Source organism: Aspergillus nomiae (genome assembly GCF_001204775.2).
Source record: "Aspergillus nomiae NRRL 13137 chromosome Unknown contig00388, whole genome shotgun sequence".
Lineage (NCBI taxonomy): Eukaryota > Fungi > Ascomycota > Eurotiomycetes > Eurotiales > Aspergillaceae > Aspergillus > Aspergillus nomiae.
The window spans coordinates 392-20,932 of NW_015378443.1; the positions used below are offsets into that span (position 1 = coordinate 392).

Here is a 20,541-nt window from a genome sequence, read left to right on the forward strand (position 1 = left end):
AATACGTCCCTGCGTATTTTCTACAGATGTAATGAGATGATTCAAAATAACGTCCAAATAAATGACCATTACTCGGGTGAGTTCCAACCGCTGCCTGTCTGGCGGGAAACATTCGTCTACCAGTGCCAACAAACCAGGCACGGGAAGTATGATTGAATATAGTTCCAAAAAGGATTGAGCATATGTTCTGCCATCTTTACTTCGCGCGAATAGACAAGAAATGAGGTCTATTCTTGGTCGAGATACAAGGGCAGCTGCAGCTGGCCTAATGCATGCCACATCACATGAGTCGCACGGCCCGCGTTGACTTCCCCTCCATTGAAGGGGGAATGAACTCCTCAAGCTCGCTGGCTCTGAGGCTGGATCTATGCCTCCCAATCACTATCTCCACATTGCTTTGAAACTTCTCCAATTTGACTCTGTACGGAACATCATAGTACGCGGCGCCAAGACAGCCATGGCCCCACGCCCCAAAGAGCTCTACCCACCACAGGACGCGTCCGACACCGAGATCGACGAACGAAGCCCTGGGACCCACAACCCCATCACGGTTCCAGAGGATCAGAGCGTAGCAACACGAACGTCGTACATGCCTCGCAGTCTCGAAGATACCGCCAAGTTGGTGCGTTCCGAGGATCCTGGCGAACGAGCGCTTGGACAGACCCTGCAATGCTATCAGATGCAGTTGATGTTGCTGGAGCAACAATACAAACGCTACAAATCGCGGTTAGAGGAAGAGCGGAAAGCTTCTGAGTCAGGATCGTCCTAGAGAATGACGTCTGCGTGTTCTGCGATGGACTGCCTCGGTAGTTACCAGCAATTGAACCGAGATATTTGACGTGGGCGGGAAATGGCAGATTACCCTCCACCACCATGATGACACCGGGGTGCACAGTGGTTGATATTGGATACGCTATTTGATGGGCCATCGTCGTGCTCCCCGAGATAATACGCGTCTTGTGGATAACATTAATGGATGGGTATATATGTCTCCGAGCTATATGTGGTTGTAATTACGTGTCCAGAAAGCAAAAGGATCGGTCAGTGACTATACATCCTAAATCCCACGCAACGCCATTTGTGCGCCCGGCCCGAATGCAAGTAAAAAGAAATCGCTAGTACGCAGTTCTTCACCGGACAGAAGTATATCAGGAAGTGAAAGCCTGCGCGAGAGCACACGCGCCAATGACTAATCTGGAGGGAGCTTCTTGCTCGGAATTTCATGTTGCTTTACTCTCCGTATGCTTCCAAGTGCAGAAAAGGCATGATACAGAGTCTGGGCCTGTTGAGGGATCGCTTGACTCGGATATTTCGACCGTAACACCTGCTGGAACAAGCGCATTACGGCGGCTTGGTTGTCGAGGTACGCAGGCTCACTGCCAGACGACAGGGCAGGGATTCCTTGGCCGGAAATAACAAAACGGCGCAGTGCGCCACTAGAACTGCTTTCACCGTCTAAGAAAAAAGCACCGCGTTGAACCGCCATGTCCGTCCGGAGCTCTCGACCCGAAGACCCGTCCGGTGCCGTCACCGTGCTGTACGTCCAAAGCGCAAGCGCGGCAAAGTATAGACACGTGGCGCAGAACCCAGTCAGCAGACCCGGCGCGATACATCGAGCGATGCGTAAGATCTGCCCTGCATGCCATGCAGCTTGCCGTAAATGATTCGGGTTGATGTGTTGGATGAAGGCCTCGTACACATCAGCAGACCGCTTCTCACCTTCCTTGCCAGCGTATCGCTCAAGCGTGCCCAGCGGTAGATACAAGGAGAGACAGACAGCCTGATGAATAAGGGACACGGCAGGGACAGATTCATGCAGTGGCTCTACGATCGCAATATTGAACTGATCGAGCTCTTGCTCCAATTCACGCTGCCACGACTGGAAGAGTAGACCAGTCCATGGACGGTGTAAGCTATGGCGCGTACGATTACAGTCGGCTACCATCAGGGACATGCCATGCACGGAGATGAAGGCTGCTAAAGGGAAGTCGATCTGGCGGGGTAACAGACCGAGCGTCGATGGGTCTCGCAAGACACCTGCAAGGGAAGGGAAAGCATCCGGGATTTGAGGAAACTCCTGCAGGTAAACATAACCCCATTCGGACGCCGTCTTTGCATTCCACAGCCTGCGAGAGCATGGAAAAGGTAGCTCTAGATCACCATATGAGAGCAATGCGTGTGTGGACAGCCGGAAGGACGATTGCACGTCATGGATAAAGAGATGGTAAACGACTCTACGGAGACGTCAGCGTAAGCATCGATTGCTATGGAAAACCAACCGCAAAGCGTCTGTAGATGAATCGCGCGTATACTTACCGTTTGTAGGATTCCGACTCAACCCAGTGATGCCATTTCTGATTCAGCGTTTCTTCGTCATCTACCACCGCGGGTGTAATGATGGGATATCCTTCGCTTCGGAGGTGCGATGCTCGGCGCAGCATCTGCCTGGTTATTAGCATTCTGCACTAGAGAGGAATTCCAGGGTGATAAAGGAAGATTGGGAAATCCCCGAAGCGCACCGTCACAATGGGTTGTGCAAAGCTTTCCGCGATCTCAACACGTCGTTTGTCACCACTCCAGAGTCCGATCTGTAAGATGAGAGTATATGCCTGTTGCTGTCGCAAATTGCGTGTGTTGGTATTGTCATTTTCATACTGACGAGGTCAGCCTGGTTTCCGTATCCATGGCACGCAAAGGGCCAACCTACCTTGCTACTAAGTTCAAGACGGGCTATCTCTAACAGGGCATATCCTAGACGTTGAATGGCGTTCACTGGGGACAGCACTGCTCCAGCCGCAGCCAGGGCTATAATCATCTCCGGACTTTCCTGGTTCAGATCAATAGTGGCTTCGTGGATCCATGAATCTATTTCAGATCTCTGATGGAGAAAGTAGTCCTGGATCAGACTATCTAGGAGCTCCGCACTTGGAAAATAATGCATCATTCGACCAAAGTCGCGTCGCTGGCATATTTGAACGAAGATGGAAAATGCCTTATCGCGACTCTCCTTCGATAGGCACTCAGAGAATACTCGCACCTCGGCAGCACCGGACGATATGGACCGGTCAAGATGTTTCGGTACCGACAAATACTGTTGATCCATATAGGCATTGTCTTCGCTGCGAGGGGTCCAATTGGACAGAGGCGAATTGTGATACGCCTCCTTGTCCATCAATCCCAAAGCTTCGGGGACACTGCGCCGAGTTGAGTATTGTGTCGTGCTGTTTGGCCGTTCATGGGCCAGGTCGTGATTGTTGAGAGATGCAAGGAACTCCAGGTCAGCCTCGGTCAAGCCCAGCTCAGGGCTAATATTTCCACCGAAAAAAACGTATTCGTTTGGGGACTGCTTTCATATGTAAGTGTACGATCGGTACTACAGATACTTGGGCTATTATTACCATTAGAGGTAACCTGTTCTGCTCAAAGAACGCCTGGTCGATCACTTCCTCAGCGGCGGAGTAGAAATCGTCCATAAGTCCCGCGGAGGAATCCTGTGGAGGTGGTTCATCTTGTGAATGAGGGATACCGATATCGTCCATCTGCTCGCCCGAGTCGGGAGACTCCGCCACTGATCGTTCTGGTTCTGCCATTGAAATGTGAGCAACACTTTGTACGGCTCAAGTGAGGTGCAGCGCCGCGGCCGTTGCTACTGCCAGTCTCACTTCTGCTTTAATCTTCGTCGGAGATATGGTGGACTTGCTTACCCTGTGGGTCTACAGCATCTGGTGTTCTCTCATCCTGAGGCCAATGACACTCGAGATTCCGCTTGACACATCGACGACAGGGCTTTTGGTCGTCACACTTGAGCTTGGACAGAGCACAATTCTTACAGGCTCGTGACACGCGCCCTCGCATGGCGGAGGCAGCGGAGAGTCTGGAGTCTCGTTGACCCGTGGAATGTCCTCGCGCATGTCGACGTAGGAGATCGCTATCAAGGGATTAGCAGGGTCAACGCGCGATTGCTAGCCAACGGTTCCCTAACATTCTGCCAAAGCCTTTTCCGCACTTGTCACAAACAAATGGCTTGTCCGAGGTATCTGGAAGGAGCAATTGTAATGAGCATTTCTACTATCTGTGGCCGGCGCGCTCAGGATCCAAGAACTCACGCGATCGCACATGGCGGATGAGATGATCAGGTCGTGCATAATGCTTTCTGCAGACGCCACACTGGTAGAAGCCCGTCCGAGACTTATCCTGTCTCTCCGATGGACTGTTCATATCTGTAGACATTGCGATATATCGCAGCAAGACGATATAGTCCGGGGTTGTCGGCCCCAACATTTGTTCTCGGGAGATGATGTCACGGGTTCAGGGATCGGCAATGTGGACTGCCGACGTGCGGAGTTGAAGCCCTACTTCGAAATGCCTCGGCTATTGGAGAAATAATATGAAACATGCATAACAATAGTGTGGTGCATAGTCATGGTATGCATTGCGTCTATGTAGCGGTAAATACTCCACATGAAACATACATGCCCTGAAGGGCTGGCACTATTCACTGGCCTTCACCCCCATTCCATTCAAATCCTCCCCGAGGACACCCTGATTTTTCACCTCCACTGGATGACTGGGAGTCAAGACGTACAACATACGAGACCAACCCTGGTTCGGGGTAACGTTGCGCCAGGCATGGTTCGTAGCTCGCTGTACAGCAACATCGCCCCGCTTTAACAGTCGCTTTTCACCACTGTCGAGTAGCAGCTCGACCTCCCCTTCTAGGACGACGCCATAGTCTAGCGAGACAGTCCGATGCATGGGACTGGTTGTGTTAGGTGGCATGTCGACAATCCGGCAAACGGTGCCCGTGGAGATGGTCAATCCCGGTGGAGAGGTGAGACGGCGTTCATAGTTGGCAATATCTGCGTCACCCGACAGCTGAGAAGGGAATTGGTCTGAAGTGTAGGCAAGACTGAAGGTAACTTGGTCGACGTCCTGGACGGGCATGTCCTCAGATAGACAATCGGAAAAGACGGCTTGGCCATTGTCGTCATGAGTGGTGACGAAGCGTTGGAGGGGACGGATATCTTTCTTGTGTTGGGACATTATGTAGGGTAAGGATATAGTGGAAAGAGAATATCGGTGATTGTGATGAACTTGAGACTAGAAAAGAGTAATGGCTTGGAGATCTAGTGGGATCTATATACTACTATAGGTCCCACTCGAGACATGCTGGTGGTGGATCTACCTTCGGGCTGCTGTTCGGGTCCACCGTCCTTGCCCTCGGAGGCCATGGGAACACGCCGAAGAATTGTCTTATCATTCATCTAGTCTATCTTTACATAACAGAGAAGTTTCATTCACCCCGAGCACATATCTGAAGCCGCCTTTATTTGCCTGGAATCACAGGAAGAGTCACATAGTTCTCGTACGCCGGCCCGAAATGTATGTGGTTGGTTCCCTGCAGTTTCTCCGGGGAGCTGCACCTCATTAGCATCGAATTGACGGGAAACACTAGAATAAATGGAAGGGAGGACATACCGATCGGTGGGGTCATTGTGTTGGAAAATTCCCGAACCCTGAGTATCGCCCGACGCCACCTCCAGGACGATCTTACCACCCTTTTCCACTACTACGTTGGTCGGCCAGATCTCTACATCTACTGGATAGACCTCACCGGGCATAACAGGCAAGACATCCGTGGCGAAGTAATCACGATGCGGCAAATACTCCTGGTGGCGCAGATGCTTCTCGTTCACCTTGCGCATACTTACGCGCAGCCAGCCTTTGGCCAACGGGACGGGGTCTCCAGCGGTACCAGTGTAGTATACCTCTTCACCAGTAGGGGAGATATAACGCAGTGTCACGAAGAGATCAATATCGGAGGGGAGCGGACCTCCCTTGTCAGGGGTGACAGATACATTTAAATGAGCGACGATATGGCCGGTGATCTCCGTTTCTTGTTCAAAAGCAGGGGTGCTGAATTGCACAAGCTGAGGACTTTCCAACGTCCCTAACGCGCGGTAATCAACCTTGAGCAAAGTGGACTGGGGTGCTTGCGTCTGCAGGTGGAGATCCGGAGTGAGGAAGAAGTTCGTGTATTGCGTGCGAGCGATGGGCCATTCGTTCTCAGTACGCCGAGTATAGGCTCTTTCGGCCTCAGCGTTGTCAAAGCCCACATTTCCCTTCCGGAGCAAGACATCCACCTTGGGTGCCTTGCCAGTACTCCATCCCTCGCGATCCTCTCCCTTAAGGAAAGCGTCAAGGAAGCTTTTTTGCAGTTCGACCTCTTCGTGGTAGTAGAATGGCAAGTCATGGCGTCCCGTGATAAATCGTAGATATTTGTGTTCTGAACCTGCATTCATATAGCCGATCACGTTGCCACGGAGGTGCAGGAGAATACCACCCCAGTTCGCCACAGAGAGTAGCGGGACCTTAATGTCCTCCATGTTATACTCTTTGGAGGCATAATAGGGTTCGTCGCGGAACCTGTGGCTAGCGTTGTCGAGCGTCTGGTCGTTGCGGTTCGCCAATAACTCTTCCTCTGACAGGTCACCCTCAATCGTATCGGGACCCCAGTTGCGGGCAGCGCGTCCAGGCCGGCCATATTGATTGGTGATTACCTGGCGATTCCACCAGAACTTGATAAAGGAGTTGGATAGAATGCCGCCATGACGGCATCGGTCGCGGTAATAATCGGACATCCCTTCCCAGGGAATGATGCACGATAGGCCCTTGGGCTGACGTGCAGCGACACGCCACTGGCTGCCAGCGTAGTAGCTAATACCCAGGAGACCAACCTTACCGCTGGACCAGGACTGCTCAGCGGCCCATTCCACTACATCGACGAAGGCTTCGCTCGTGCCCCGCGACATGGTGTCCAAAACGCCGGGCGACTGACCTAGGCCACGCTCGTCGGCTCGAACAGCGGCATAGCCATGCTTGGTCCAGAATCCAGGATCCGGAGTCTCCCATGCCGAATGGTCGGAGTGATGCTCTGGATTTACCTCGCTATAAGACTTAGCGTGGAAGCTGGAAAGAGTTAGTGACGGATCTTCCTGCGTGAAGAATGGAAAGGATGCCATACTCTTTGTAATGAATATCCTTCCCGTATGGACCATAGGTAACCAAAACTGGGGAGCGCTCGATATCTTTGGGTCGGTAGACATTGCACCGAATCAATCCGGCGTTGTCCTTCAAGGGGATCGTGACATTCTCTTCGTAGATGTAGGGAAATGAGGTTGTGTCTACGCGAGTAATGTCCTTGATGGGATTCGGCATCTTGGGACGAGTAATACACCAAAAAAAGTTACAATTGAAGAATTCAAATTAGAGATTTTGCCGCTGTACCAGTAGTATATTCGTACCTCTTGCACAACTTGCCTGCTCTAAATATTGCCTCTGGCGATGTTCATGTGGTCGGTTTCCTGGTCCCGACCGTATGTGGAGCCGAAGTGTAGGAGCCGAGGCTATCGAAGGCATAACAAGTACGATGTACTATGCATAGTGACCACAGTATGTCGATCAATGTAATAGCCGAGACCCACAGCGCGTACACCGGGAGGAAAGTCACACTAGTAGTACATACATATTGCAGATGCATGCCTGCCATGGCTGTCTCTCCTTATCTACTGCTCTCCCTTGTTCAGTTATCTTTGCTGCAGCTATTCTGTGGCCGTTGTTGGGCACATTGTTTCGAACCTGGTCGACATGTCTTCTGACCAGAAGGGCTTGAAGGTCCTCATTGTGGGAGCTGGGATTGGAGGACTAGCTGCTGCTATTGCGCTCCGGCAACAGGGACATGTAGTAGAAGTGAGAGCCTAGTGTGCACGCGGGTAGTTGACACCGAGACTAACGTAATAGCATAGGTATTTGAAAGATCACGATTTGCAAACGAAGTCGGAGCAGCGATTCACCTAACCCCGAATGCGAACGGACTCCTGAAGCGAATTGGGGTTGATGCACGAAAGTACGGTGCGGTGCTGACGGAGCAAGTATGTCAATTCAACATGGAGCGATGGACGAGGACCGACAGACTAACCATTGGGCTTTGTCCTCCAGCTTCGCGACTATACCTCCGATGGCGAGCTCCAGTACACTTTAGACACGAGTCTGATCGCCGATAGCTGGCAACATGTGAGATATACTTCTTTCCTATGGCGTATACCAGCTAACCTTGCTCGTTTAGGAATGGGTCCTGATTCACCGCGCGCATCTTCATGAGGCTCTGAAGGACAAGGCACAGGCTCCTGGCCAGGGAGTCCCTATTATTCTCCACACTTCCGCCAAGGTGGCAGACGTGGATCCTCAGAATGCAACCATAACCCTGGAAGATGGAACGCGCGTCGAGGGAGACTTGGTGTTGGGAGCTGACGGTGTTCACTCTGTGGCCCGTCGTCATGTGTCGGGTAAAGAAGTTAAGGCATTCAGCTCGGGTCGCAACGCATTCCGGTTCATGATCCCTCGCAAAGAGGTATTAGACGATCCTGAGACAGCTCACATGGTGCAAACAAACGGAACGCTTCATATGTGGCACAGTGCCGACCGTAAGGTGGTCATTTACCCTTGCGTGAACAACGAGATATTGAACTTTGTCTGCATTCACCCAGACTCCCTAACCAACGAGTATGTCTCCCACGGCTGGAACCAGGGCGTGGGCAAGGACAAACTACTGGAAACTTTCAAAGACTTTGAGCCTGGAGTCCTGAAAATGTTGGACAAGGCAGATCAGGAAACACTGAAGATATGGCCACTGCTGGATATGGAAACCCTACCTCAATGGGTTAATGAGCGACTAGCACTAATGGGCGATGCTGCTCATCCCTTCCTCCCTTATCGGGCCTCTGGAGGCGCCATGGCCATTGAAGACGGTTTGTCGTTGGCGGTTATGCTCCCTGGAGACGTGAAGAGGGCAGATGTTCCCACACGACTGGGCCTATACGAAAAGGCTCGCCAGGAGCGTGTGTTGCAGATACAGGAGTACACCCGAGAGTCAGGAAGGAGGCACGTAGGTGGAAAGGAAGGTATGTAGACACTTTCTGCTTGTCTGACAAGGTGCTAACTGATCCCCTTTTTAGCCGCCATCATGACGTCGTACATATACGATCACGACGAATGGGATCATTCCAGTGAAGTATTGCGCCAGCACCTTTGGGCCCAAAACAAACAGGTTTTGTACCGTCAACCAACCGTGTTTGGCCCTATGCCAGGGCCGCGCCAGGACTTTTGGGGCACAAGCCGAGCGGCGGCCTCGAGCAAGGCGACGTTTTGCACAGCATCCGTTCGGTTTAAGACGAGCCGTACTTTGCTGAAAAACCTGCTACCAAATTCGTCTTACAGCTTCACTGGTATGGGAACCGTGGCTTACGCAACCTTCTCTCAAACCACTCTAGATGGTCTAGATTGGCTCGCCGGTGGAGGGTACAACCACTTCGGGCTATACATCCATGGTGTCCAATACAGAAGCGCAGATGGGAAAATTACAGAAGGATCTTACCTTCCAGTTTTATTTGAAGATCTGGCGGATCCTATCCTATCTGGCCGCGAGGAACTGGGATTTCCGAAGGTCTTCAGTACCATCGATGTGAATAGACGCCGGCATTCGTACCATGTTACTACCAGCTGGCGGGGCGGAGTATGGGGTCGGCTGAATCTGACAGGGCTTGAGGAGAAGTCAGAGGAGCAACAGCAGGCCAATGGATCTACGAAGACACCACCAAACCTTCTGCTGCACCGCTACATGCCTGGTGTAGGAAAGGACCGGAAGGGGACCCCTGAGGCGGAGTATCCTGTTGTGGTTGATTCCGCTGAAGACTTGACGGTTGTACCCTCAAGGATCACACGCGAGCTGCGCGCCACTGACGCTAAAATAGAGATTGATGGGTTGGACTGGAACCAGCTCCCTACGATCCATCATATCGTCTCTCGCTTGGCTGAAGTTCCTGTGTACAAGGTTATAGAGGCTAAGGTTGTGGAAGGAGAGGGGGTGCCAGACGTGTCATCTGCTCGGAGGATTGACTTGTAAATTATAAACTAAAGGATATATTATACATGTAGATATCTACAGCTATTTGATGATGACAACTTTAGCAAACCTAGGCAATCATGAATTAATTTTACCCCTCCTGGTGTCCGTGGTGTAACTGGTATAGTTCGTTGCCGTCAACTACCGCTGCGCAACTAGACAAGCTGTGCCCAGATCTGGGAAAAGTATATTGGGCGAGCGGTATAAGCAGATGGTTTTGGGTCCAGGCAGCTTACAAGGTGCCATTTGTAATTCTCAAGTGACTAAACTGTCTACTTCAGACACCAAATGTAAAGTTTTAATGACTGGTTACCTTGCATACAGTTAACGATGATGGCGAAGCAATTGGTCGATATACTCAAGCTTCACCTTACCAAGCCCCATTCTCCTGCTTCGAAGAAGACCCATGGCATGAAACAATAACAATACTATTAGTGTATAGACCATTGGGCTCGAGACATTGGTTGTCCATATCTAGGATATGAATTATAACCTTGGATGCATAGTGAAGTGAGACAATAATATCATTCACATAAAACCAGCTTTAATGTAGACCAAAAAGAGACGTTATATTGTGAATGTTCAATTGTTTAGATATCAGTTCACTCGCTACATAGCCGATAGACCCATCTACCACTCGCCCCCAACCTCATACCGAAAGATCCTATCATTCACACGTCCTAATGTGTTATGCCAGAGCCGCGAAACAGCCTATTATTCCCCCAATGCTTCATTAGTATTTGTCCATTTCCCTAATCACAACGGTTCGGTATGTCTACGTACCGCATTGATCCAGACGCCGTGCAACATGATCTGAACGAAAGCCACTTCAGCTGGGTGACTTCCCGCCGAGCGCTCGTTCCAATCCAGATTACGATTAATCGGTCGATAAGCAGGTACTCGAAGATGATCCACCGGCCAATTTGCTGGTTGTTGGACTGAAGGTTGGACGGGTGTTTGGCTCGGCGCGGAGGGGGCTTGCGGCTCGCTGTGGTGCAATTCGTAGTCCGCAAGAACGGATACCGTTCTACTTGTAATCGGATTTTCAGTTGTGGTAGTAGACATGATTGAGGATAGCCCGCTTGCAGCTTGGTATGAAGGTGGCCGTCTGCGTTTGTTGAGTATATGACCAATGCGTGTGGGCTGAACAGCTCAGTGAAGGGCGACAGCTAGGGGAGGGATGGAAGGATAATCTGGGGTAACCCCGATTCTAGCCACTGTGGGCGCAGTCCGATGGCTCTAAGGGAAGTGCCGAAAGATGATAGATCATGTGGTATGCTGCTAGCGTCCGAATCATATCATATCGTCGCAGCTCATATCATGGCTGTGATGTGGTCCCGAAACGTTCGGGCCGAGCGACTGGGCCGAAGTGGGTGACCAAAGGTTATCCACAGCAAACCTGGGGTATAGCTATGCTGATCTGCTTAGGAGAAGCGGACGGTAATATTAGGTGCTTCTTTTATTGATCTCTGAATCTTTGCCTCGAAAGTCGACAGAGCGCAATTCCAAGGTTTCAGCGCAACTGGACAACATCAATATGGACTCTAAATCCAATTCTCAATCGCACCCCCCACAGTTTTCCGCCATTATAGCTGGAAACATCGATGGACGTACGGATAATATTCGATACCGCCAGAGACAATTCCACCGTCTCCAGGCGAGCATCCTCACACACTTGGCGGAATTGAAAGAGGCTATCTCACAGGACTCGGGCCACAGCGTAGAAGAGGTGCAGACGGAAGTCTGTCTGGCGTTAAAGGAAATTCGCTCTCATTACTCTGGCTTGAGTCTCGAGAAGAGCGTGCAGCTAGAGTACCGCGTGGCACGTGGAGAAGACCATCTGAACAGGAAGAAAGGTGCCGGCATTGTCTATATCATACCTACCACGCACACGACGTTTTATTCGGTCATTGCCGCACTGAGTGCAGCCCTTGCGGCAGGAAACTGTATAGTTCTGGAGGTATCCAAGGCCTCATTATATATCGTCTTTGCACCTTCAAGTGATCTGTTTGCGCTAATAATGAACACAGCTTCCCAAAACGACTTCGAGGGTTACTGCCCTGCTCCGCTCAGTGCTCCCCAGAGCGCTAGATAGTGATACATTTGCTATCAGCGACAGCCGCCCCGACGCGGCCTTTCTCAGAACTACTCTTGTTTTGGATCAGCAGTCGTCTGAATGTCCTACAGGCTATGCAACCCTGGAGTTGCCAAACACTCTGCGGACAGTGGCTGTAGTAGACCGAACAGCAAATCTTCAGGAAGCAGCGGTGGACGTGGTCCAGGCGCGGTTTGCGTTTGATGGTCGCTCTCCGTACGCTCCAGATGTAGTGCTGGTCAACCAGTTCTGCATGCAGCCCTTCGTGGAACTGGTGATCAAACACGCTGCCAAACATCTGGGGAGCGACAACCATGGCGCGAATTCACTTCCTAAGCGCCCCAGGCAGGCCTCGCTGCTGGACAAATTAGGGTCCGAGGGAGTCAAGGTCATCGTTTCTGGCACCGGCTGGGGTGTTGCACTGCTACAGAATCGGTAAGCTGGTCAGCTCCTAGTGACGGCGATATGCGTCATCGTCTCATAGAGGTTTTGTCTAACGGGGCATAGTGATTCTCCCTTGTTGCGTGCCAAACTCAGTGAGAGGTTACTACTGTTGCACCCTGTGTCTAGTTTGGACGATGCGATCAATCTCTGTAACGCGTATGTTATTTGAATTACCCGCGACATCATCCTCAGAATAACGACTAACAATGACGCTCCCAGTTCCGGTACGCATGCTGCCACATACACCTTTGCGGCTCCAGCCGCAGCCAAATACGTGTCAGAGTCAATCGACGCGCATACAGCATGGATAAACCACGTTCCGTACGACATACTTGGTATGTAGAGATTCATTTCCATCGGATTGCCTCTACTGGCCTGGTCTCTTCCGGACACTGACTATATATCTTTCCCTTAAGTCGGGCCCGTCGTGCCTCTCAGCTATGGTGGGAATCTCCACACACGGTATACAACAGAGGACTTCCAGGTTCCCCGGCCTCAAGTCGTGAACCAGACCACGACCACGGCAATCGCGAAGGCTCTCTTAGCAGGAAAGTCGGTTCAGTCAGATCGCACCCTCCAGGAAATTCTTTCTCCCCTCCCAGAAATCCAACAGCGACCCGGGCACAAGATTGGCTATTTTGAGCAGGGTATCATTACAGGAGGGCTGATCACTCTCACCTCGCTGATCACGATTGTGTCTGCTGCGGGATATTGGGTTTTAAGAATGAGGTAGATGTGGTATTGTTGTATGATTAGCGATAAACCGTTAATTTAACCAAAGTTATATATTTTTTTGCCTCGGGATATCAATCTGTGTTTTTCTATATGAACGATATTAGATCGAAAACATATTAAAGATACAACGCTGGTGATATATATAAATACAAATATATATCACAAAAAGATAAAATATGGCCACTAGTATACGAAAGGCTCGGCCATATGGGACTGTTCACCCGCTCACGGTGATCAAAGGGGCCGTTATGATGCAGAGCCAAGCGTAGACTACGGCATGTTTGCGAGTTATCTCAATCAAAGGATCTATTGTAAAAGTAAATTTAATTAAATCATGACAGTGTACACAAGAGAAAATATCATTTATGCGGCCACCTTTGGCCAAGAACTAATAGTAAACTGCGAATTACACATATTCGTGAGTTCCCAAGTTTCGGTGGCCAGAATAGCAGGCGTTCCCTCATCCTCGAAATCACCAGCTGCGCCTGCAACGAACATGGCAGCCATAAAATGATCATCTGTAGCGTGCGCATCGCGGTATTCTGGATGCTTCATCAGCCGTGTCATGGCGCGTCTCAATTGTGGCCCGGAGGTCTTCGTGAAGACATCCTCGACGGCTTGTCGGAACTCCAGTGCCCAGTGTTCCGGGGGTGTATCCTGTGCGAAATTGTCGCGGAAGCGAAGCATAGGGGCCCACCGATTGCGGTACAGATTGTGAACCGCCCCGCCGGTTCCGATAATGAGATAGTTCTCTTTGCGCAGCTGGCGGAGGGTCGAGCCCACCTTCAGATGGAAATGGGGGTCATATCGGGCATTCATGGAGATGATGGTGGATGGTGGGCATCCGTTGGGGAACATGCGGATCAAGATCAGATATGTATCGTGGATCCAGTCGAAGGTGTCGTTGCCACTGACATTGTACCCGGCCTCGTCGAGGAGGTCGATACAACGTTTGGCAGTCTTCAAATCGGGGTTGAGCTTGTAGTCGACGTACTTCGATGGATGAACATACGCGACGGGGCTCTTGCCAGGGTTAGGGTTTGTTGATACCTGGATTTGATCGCCAAAACAATCCCAATGGGCTCCCTGCCAAAGGTCAGCGAGTGAATAATTGAACCACAGAATAGCCAGTTTGTCGACGCTGACTGACCATCATAATAACTCCCTTGATGCCGTTGCGGAGAGCCTCGTCACCACATTGTTTCCAATAGTCGGCTGAGGTCGACTCCTCACCCAACATCATGGTCGAGCCATGGGAAAAGAAATGCACGGGGGTTAACGCTGCTAAGGGTTAGGACGTGAATTCCTGGAAAAGAGACGACAACTAACTCATGTCTAGGGGCCTTCTATCACGAATATCGCTGTTCCACTGTTGCACTGTTTCTAAAGAGATACCAGGATCATGATCTATATCGCGGGCTGAGGTAGACATCGGATCCCCATATCATGGTTCTTCGGTACGGTGGTCCACATTCCGATCACCCCGTTTCCATCCCCCGCAACTATCTTCACCACGATGCCGATCTCGGGTGAAGTGGAGTGGCGAACGAAAGCTGGACAGTTCTGTAGAGATACTCATCGCCCCATGCTATGATCTCAGGTGATATTATGTTTAACCTCGGATCGGGACATGCCTTGAGTGATCGTATAGTCCCCCGGGGCTTTTGACTAGTTACATCTAGCTAGAACCTTTATTCCAGAACGTGCCCAACCTCACACATATTCAATCCCAGAGTATATTGATTACTACCGCCGTTCCGTTCTTCTGTCAGAACACGAGATTGGCCTCAGTTGGTTAAGGAAGCTGTAGTTCCTCTGGTAGGTGACATCTCACGGGTGGGTCCGGTGGGTCGAGTGGCAGCGTTCCAGGGATCAACCCTCTAGCCCAGGCGTTAGTTCTCAGGTTCTTTGTTTAAATCTCGGTCCAGGCCAAAGGCGTTCGGTGATGACGGCAACTACCAGGAAGTGTGAGCGGATTGGTCACTTTGACAGCAATGCGGTACTGTGGTTTCACATAGCTGTGACTCTCTGTATCATTTTAGCCTGGAAAATGTTTAGATATTACTGGCCCGCTCGTGTTGTCTAATCTCTGGAGATCGCAAGGTCGCACTCTAGGTTGTAATGGACGCTAATGCAGGGAAATAAATGGACAGAGGCTGCGCGCCAACGGCAAACCTCTGTCCTGCAGGCTGCGTTATTGTGGGGGGTCCTGCATTAGGTTAGAACAGGGCCAGGGCTAAGAATAGACATCGGTAATGACAGACCATGCTCTATACCGGCGGAACTCTCAGGATAGTAAGATGCGAATCCGGGGAACGAAACTTGTCCTAGTTTGCCAAACCCCTTGACGGTGGAGATACTTAGAATGAGGCCCACAATCTTAGAGGTTGCTGAGTGAGGTAGAGTTTTCGAATGTTAGACTACTGGTACCCACAGGAGCTCCCTGTAAAACGAAACAAAGAACATTTACGACCATGGCTGAATCCAACGTTGCTGTGAGCTTAACTCATCGGCATTCTAGGGAAAGAGAAGCGAGCTCGGCGTGCCAAGCGATACAGTCTGCGATGCCGTCCTCCTCCGGACGGTTTGATCGACTGTTGCCCTTTACATGATAAGCTTTCAAGCTAGCGTCGAGTCTACGCGCCCTGATTACCAATAATCGTAAGCTGGGAATGCAAATCACAAGGCATACGCTGCCGCCAATGAAGTTAAGGGGCTCGTGTTCTCGCCTTGATCGCCAATGGCCCGTTCTATATCGGCTGTACCGTTAGCCGAAAACACTATTCGTCTGTCCTTGGCAAACACAAGTACGGAGTAGCATGAGGCTGTTCTGATGCGAGTTATCTGGGGTATTGAGGTTTGGGCTGACTGGAGCTTTGATTTAGGAGACTAATGCACTTGATATATACTGGGCAACCATCGCACTGAGGTTCACCTTGGTAGGGTCTTTATCTAAGTTATAATATACATAGGAATACATCTTCAACAAGCAGCTGACTGACGTGGCGTAACCACCGTAGAGATTGTATCTACACTGGACTGTTGCATCTCCGAGTGTGCGGCGTCATTTCTCCCAGAATCACTTGGACAAGTCGATGTGCTGTTGTGCTCTTGCGAGCATGAGCATAGGTGTTCCGGATCACTCTCCAACGGCGCCTTGCAGATTTGAATCAATTGGCTCAGGACGGCATATTCCAACTTCAATTTGATACTGTATGCAGCGGGCTTGAACATCATCTGAATCGCGAGGTACCCGGCAAATTGCACGGCAACGACCGCCACGTCGAGTACCATGACCACAACATTAATCATGACCAGCCGAACAAGGATCCGACGGTGCAGGGTGTCCGGGCGAAGTCGCAGTAGTTTTACTGTTTCAACGATATAGATCCCAGAGATGAGCAGCTCCTGCAAACAGAAGCCCACGAGCTGAATCCGCTCCATCTTATTAAATGCGAACGCAAACCGTGCGGAAGTGCGATGGTTCTCATCGACTATCAGGGCTCCATAAAGGAGAACCGTCGTGGGAATAAAAAGAAGAATACTGTCGACGATGATGAGGATGAGGATGGCACGGAGCAGCTTTGGTGCCTGTAGGATCAGGTGCAGTCGTGACCAGAGTACAAGAGAATGGCCTGCCACGACGCAGTACCAACTTGGGATGAGGATGGAGGTGGAGACCCAGCGAGAGAGTCCGAAGTAAAAGATGAAGAAGAGCCATCCAAGGACAAGTGGGATCAAGCCAACGGAGGCGATCAACAAACTCCAGAAGTAGCAACCTCTGTAGCGCTTGAACGTCGTCAGACATATAAGTACTAGTTCCACGGCATTGTACCAGGCAATCGTCGCGAATACTGTAATGGTGTAGGTCTGAACTTTGGTGACGCCTCCTGTCGCTGGCTGGATTAAACCGGGGTCCGGGTCGGTCGGCATGAAGATATCATGTTTCCCAATTGAAGAGAGCCCGCTTCGTTTTTATGCTTGCGTAAAGATTGGGTCAAGGGACTCAGGTCTGACACTTCTGTGGCTCAAGTACAGCGGGTGAGCGTCTTGATTAATAGGTTTCTGAAGTTGAATGCGCAGGTGAAGTTGAAATTGATATGACAGATGCTCGGGCTTGTATATAGGTCGCATAGTCGGGATCATTCCATGGATTCTAACCACAACTCAAGCAAGTCTTGGGTCTTGTAGGCTATTCACAGGTACCACCAACAGGGGTCCAGCGATTATTTATTGTTGATTCAGTTGAGGGTGGCTGCCAGACAGGTTTAAGCTTTTCCTGGTCCCCATGGAATGCTTAGGGATACATTCTTTGGAGCGGCTTTGTATGAGACTTCCCACCAGGCCGACCTGACGTCAAGATCCATGCTGTCGGTGTCGAGCAGTATCGTCGGCCTCAGCGACAGGAAAAGGGCACTGCATTGGTAGGTGATGACCTCCGCGGAGGAAACCTTGATTCCATGGATCCCAACTGGCCATGTGCCACAACGGTCTAGACCAAACCCTATGACATCGCTCACGATCCCCTGAACAAAGGTACAATGAATCACTCGCCCGAGAATAAGATTAGCAGTTTAGTTTAGGTCTTTGTACGTTCATAGGCCGGTTGAAGCTTTCCAATCATGTATGATCGTCGGGGCATATGGTCCATAATACAATGGAACGTCGCCTATCCACATACCTCATGCTCTCAATTGTGATGCAACGGTCTTGATCAGGGGCCTTTGTACTGCGTTTGCATAATCCATAGCTCCTTCAGTGGTCTTCGAGTCCGACTCTCCGGGAGAAGAAGCAACGCATTTGCCACAGCTGCAAACTCAATGGTCCGCCTACCATTAGCATTGGACCATCCATATTCTATTCCTCAATCATCCCTCATAGACCTCAACTCCTATAGAACCCGGACGTTGATGATTCGCCCTCTAACCAGCCGTCGAGTTTCAAAATAATCCCCAAGCATCTCGATAAGCCACGTGTCTCCGTGGTTGGTAGCGCGCCCGTTATACCCATGTCGACTTAGTCTCTCCGGACGGAAGTATTCTCATTCTCTAGTCTATCGTACCCTGTCTATGTCACATTCCCCTTTCCGCCAGCCTGCATGGCGCTTATCCTGATGGACCGTGGTCTAGGGCCATAACAGGCATCGCCTCCTCACGTGACGAGCGCTGCCGCAATTCAGGCCACTCGGTAATCCCAGGGCAGTGTTGGTACTAATATTTTAGACAAGCAACGTCCGTTTCACTCACGGCCTAGGATGATTTTGCTCGGTCAACCGATCTCGCCGAGAGGAACCGCACCAACGTTCACCAGAAATGTCCCCCTTCCGAGTGTTGATCGCTGGAGGCAGCATCACCGGGCTGTCGTTGGCGCTGATGTTGGAGAAAAATAATATCGACTTTCTGGTTCTCGAAGCATATCCGGACATTGCACCACAGGTTGGAGCTTCTTTGGGCTTACAGCCTAATGGACTCCGGATTCTTGACCAGTTGGGCTGTTGTGATGAGCTTCTGGAACATGCGAAGGGCCACACCGTGCAACACAGTATTTACCGGGGGCCAGACGGGGAGAAAATGTGGGAAGCCAGCAACCTAAGCGATGAGGCTATAGAACGGTATACATTAATAACCCCTGCTTGTGCAAGTTGTCGTCTAATACGCCCCTGTATAGACACGGGTATCCAATACCGTTTGTAGACCGACAAAAGGTTCTTCAAACACTATACAACAAAGTTCAGGATAAAAGCAAGATTCTCACCAGGAAGAAAGTAAAGACCATAGACAACTCTGAGTCGACTGGCGTAAAGGTTACTACGACAGATGGATCTGTATACAGTGGTGATCTTGTCGTCGGTGCCGACGGTATTCATTCAATTGTTCGCCAGGAGATGGCACGTCTAAACGTAGATACTGGTCGAGATTACCTGGAGGAGAAATGTGAGCTCCGGTCTCATGTCACCTTTATTTATTCCTTACTTCATTGTCCCCGTTTCGAAACCCTGCAACTGAAACTGATCGGTACCAATAGCATTCTCTGCAACCTACTCCTGTGTCTTCGGAATTTCACACCGAACTCCTGGCATCGAACCTTGCACCCTCCAGGACGTGTTTAACGAGAAGTTCTCTTACCTGGTGGCCGACGGGCCTGGCGATCGTACCTATTTCTTCCTGTTTGAACACATGGACAGGGTGCGATTTGGCCAGGAGATTCCTCGACTGACGGAGGCTGACAGAGACGAAATCGTCGGCAGACATCTCAATGATCCAATTACCCCAGAGGTCAGGTTTGGTGACATTTACGCCCGTCGAATTAGATCCGGCGTCACTCCACTGCAGGAGTACGTATTTAAACATTGGCATTCTGGAAGAATGATCGCGCTCGGGGATGCTAGTCATAAGGTTGGTGGATATCTAGACTAATGTCAGGAAAGAGAACAAACGCTGACGCCGAACACACAGCTTCATCCACTACCTGGGCAGGGAGCAAACTGCTGTCTCGAAACAACAGCATGCTTCACCAATGTCCTTGTGAAGCTGCTACGCGATACACCTCCTGAAACGCCTGTTTCGGATAGAGACATTTCCAATATGTTCGAGACAGTTCAGCAGACCCGTCGGCCAAGGGTTAGTTGGCTCGTTGAGGCAGCTCACAGGCGTCAAAAGCTTGAGGCTATGGACACACCCGAACTGAAGTCGTATGTTGCGACGAGGATACCAAGTCTCCCGGTCAAGGTTATCCACAAGGAATGGTTAAGGACCTTTCCACCTGCGGTATCGCTGGATATGCTCCCGTTACCTAAGAGACCACATAGTATTCCGTATCATGATGAGCTTGGTGTCCAGAATAGCAAAGAGACCCGCAAGGGGTCGAAGTTATAATGTGGAGATTGTCTGGTGTTTGTTCGAACTCATGCGAACGCGGCCTTCCGAACACCCAAGCAAGAAAATGGAAAAGAGGAGAGAGAAAACACATCACGCAACACCAATGGGTCCTACAGTCCATGACTATAGGCGTGGACGTGACGAAACATCTTCTAGACCGTATTGCCCAGGATAAAAGACACATACATTGGCCCCTATCAGCCACTGCGGGACTTCAGAAGCCTTGCTTTCCTGTCTACCTTTTCATGCGATCCGAGTATTTCTATCGTTACATCATCTGATGTCAGAATTTCAATAATCGCTACATATTATATGGAGACAAATATTGCACTGTCCATGACACCCTCCGTCCCACATGAGTCATGACACACCCTGAGGAACAATTGGCAGCCTCATAACCAACAGCATTATAGAAGATTCGTGTGTCA

The 20,541-nt window shown here is 50.5% G+C and overlaps 9 protein-coding genes across 9 annotated transcripts; 4 read left to right on the forward strand and 5 right to left on the reverse strand.

Annotated features, from left to right (window-relative positions):
• Positions 1–367: 367 nt before the first annotated feature.
• On the forward strand, positions 368–769 carry ANOM_009206 (uncharacterized protein; the record flags this gene model as incomplete). Its single annotated transcript, XM_015554462.1, has 1 exon — positions 368–769. One exon carries the CDS (start codon positions 368–370, stop codon positions 767–769), a length of 402 nt encoding a protein of 133 aa, XP_015402922.1.
• A 420-nt stretch (positions 770–1,189) lies between these two features.
• On the reverse strand, positions 1,190–4,281 carry ANOM_009207 (C6 and C2H2 transcription factor; the record flags this gene model as incomplete). Its single annotated transcript, XM_015554463.1, has 8 exons — positions 1,190–2,234; positions 2,317–2,441; positions 2,520–2,654; positions 2,708–3,343; positions 3,399–3,583; positions 3,705–3,928; positions 3,983–4,037; positions 4,107–4,281. 8 exons carry the CDS (start codon positions 4,279–4,281, stop codon positions 1,190–1,192), a joined length of 2,580 nt encoding a protein of 859 aa, XP_015402923.1.
• A 210-nt stretch (positions 4,282–4,491) lies between these two features.
• ANOM_009208 (X-Pro dipeptidyl-peptidase (S15 family) protein) lies at positions 4,492–7,218 on the reverse strand (the record flags this gene model as incomplete). Its single annotated transcript, XM_015554464.1, has 4 exons — positions 4,492–5,100; positions 5,357–5,417; positions 5,479–6,969; positions 7,025–7,218. 4 exons carry the CDS (start codon positions 7,216–7,218, stop codon positions 4,492–4,494), a joined length of 2,355 nt encoding a protein of 784 aa, XP_015402920.1.
• A 429-nt stretch (positions 7,219–7,647) lies between these two features.
• ANOM_009209 (putative salicylate hydroxylase) lies at positions 7,648–9,961 on the forward strand (the record flags this gene model as incomplete). The annotated part of the gene is made up of 5 exons (XM_015554465.1): positions 7,648–7,749; positions 7,806–7,931; positions 7,999–8,073; positions 8,126–8,960; positions 9,015–9,961. 5 exons carry the CDS (start codon positions 7,648–7,650, stop codon positions 9,959–9,961), a joined length of 2,085 nt encoding a protein of 694 aa, XP_015402921.1.
• Positions 9,962–10,591: 630 nt separating this feature from the next.
• Positions 10,592–11,026, reverse strand: ANOM_009210 (uncharacterized protein; the record flags this gene model as incomplete). The annotated part of the gene is made up of 2 exons (XM_015554466.1): positions 10,592–10,672; positions 10,745–11,026. The coding sequence occupies 2 exons, from the start codon at positions 11,024–11,026 to the stop codon at positions 10,592–10,594; spliced, it is 363 nt and encodes a 120-aa protein (XP_015402929.1).
• Positions 11,027–11,498: 472 nt separating this feature from the next.
• Positions 11,499–13,233, forward strand: ANOM_009211 (aldehyde dehydrogenase PutA; the record flags this gene model as incomplete). Its single annotated transcript, XM_015554467.1, has 5 exons — positions 11,499–11,921; positions 11,992–12,491; positions 12,564–12,656; positions 12,720–12,835; positions 12,917–13,233. 5 exons carry the CDS (start codon positions 11,499–11,501, stop codon positions 13,231–13,233), a joined length of 1,449 nt encoding a protein of 482 aa, XP_015402928.1.
• A 365-nt stretch (positions 13,234–13,598) lies between these two features.
• Positions 13,599–14,478, reverse strand: ANOM_009212 (DODA-type extradiol aromatic ring-opening family dioxygenase; the record flags this gene model as incomplete). The annotated part of the gene is made up of 2 exons (XM_015554468.1): positions 13,599–14,321; positions 14,386–14,478. 2 exons carry the CDS (start codon positions 14,476–14,478, stop codon positions 13,599–13,601), a joined length of 816 nt encoding a protein of 271 aa, XP_015402931.1.
• A 1,739-nt stretch (positions 14,479–16,217) lies between these two features.
• Positions 16,218–17,168, reverse strand: ANOM_009213 (uncharacterized protein; the record flags this gene model as incomplete). Its single annotated transcript, XM_015554469.1, has 1 exon — positions 16,218–17,168. The coding sequence occupies one exon, from the start codon at positions 17,166–17,168 to the stop codon at positions 16,218–16,220; it is 951 nt and encodes a 316-aa protein (XP_015402930.1).
• A 1,379-nt stretch (positions 17,169–18,547) lies between these two features.
• ANOM_009214 (FAD-dependent oxidoreductase) lies at positions 18,548–20,110 on the forward strand (the record flags this gene model as incomplete). The annotated part of the gene is made up of 4 exons (XM_015554470.1): positions 18,548–18,846; positions 18,903–19,168; positions 19,260–19,630; positions 19,691–20,110. 4 exons carry the CDS (start codon positions 18,548–18,550, stop codon positions 20,108–20,110), a joined length of 1,356 nt encoding a protein of 451 aa, XP_015402925.1.
• Between the last annotated feature and the right edge of the window lie 431 nt (positions 20,111–20,541).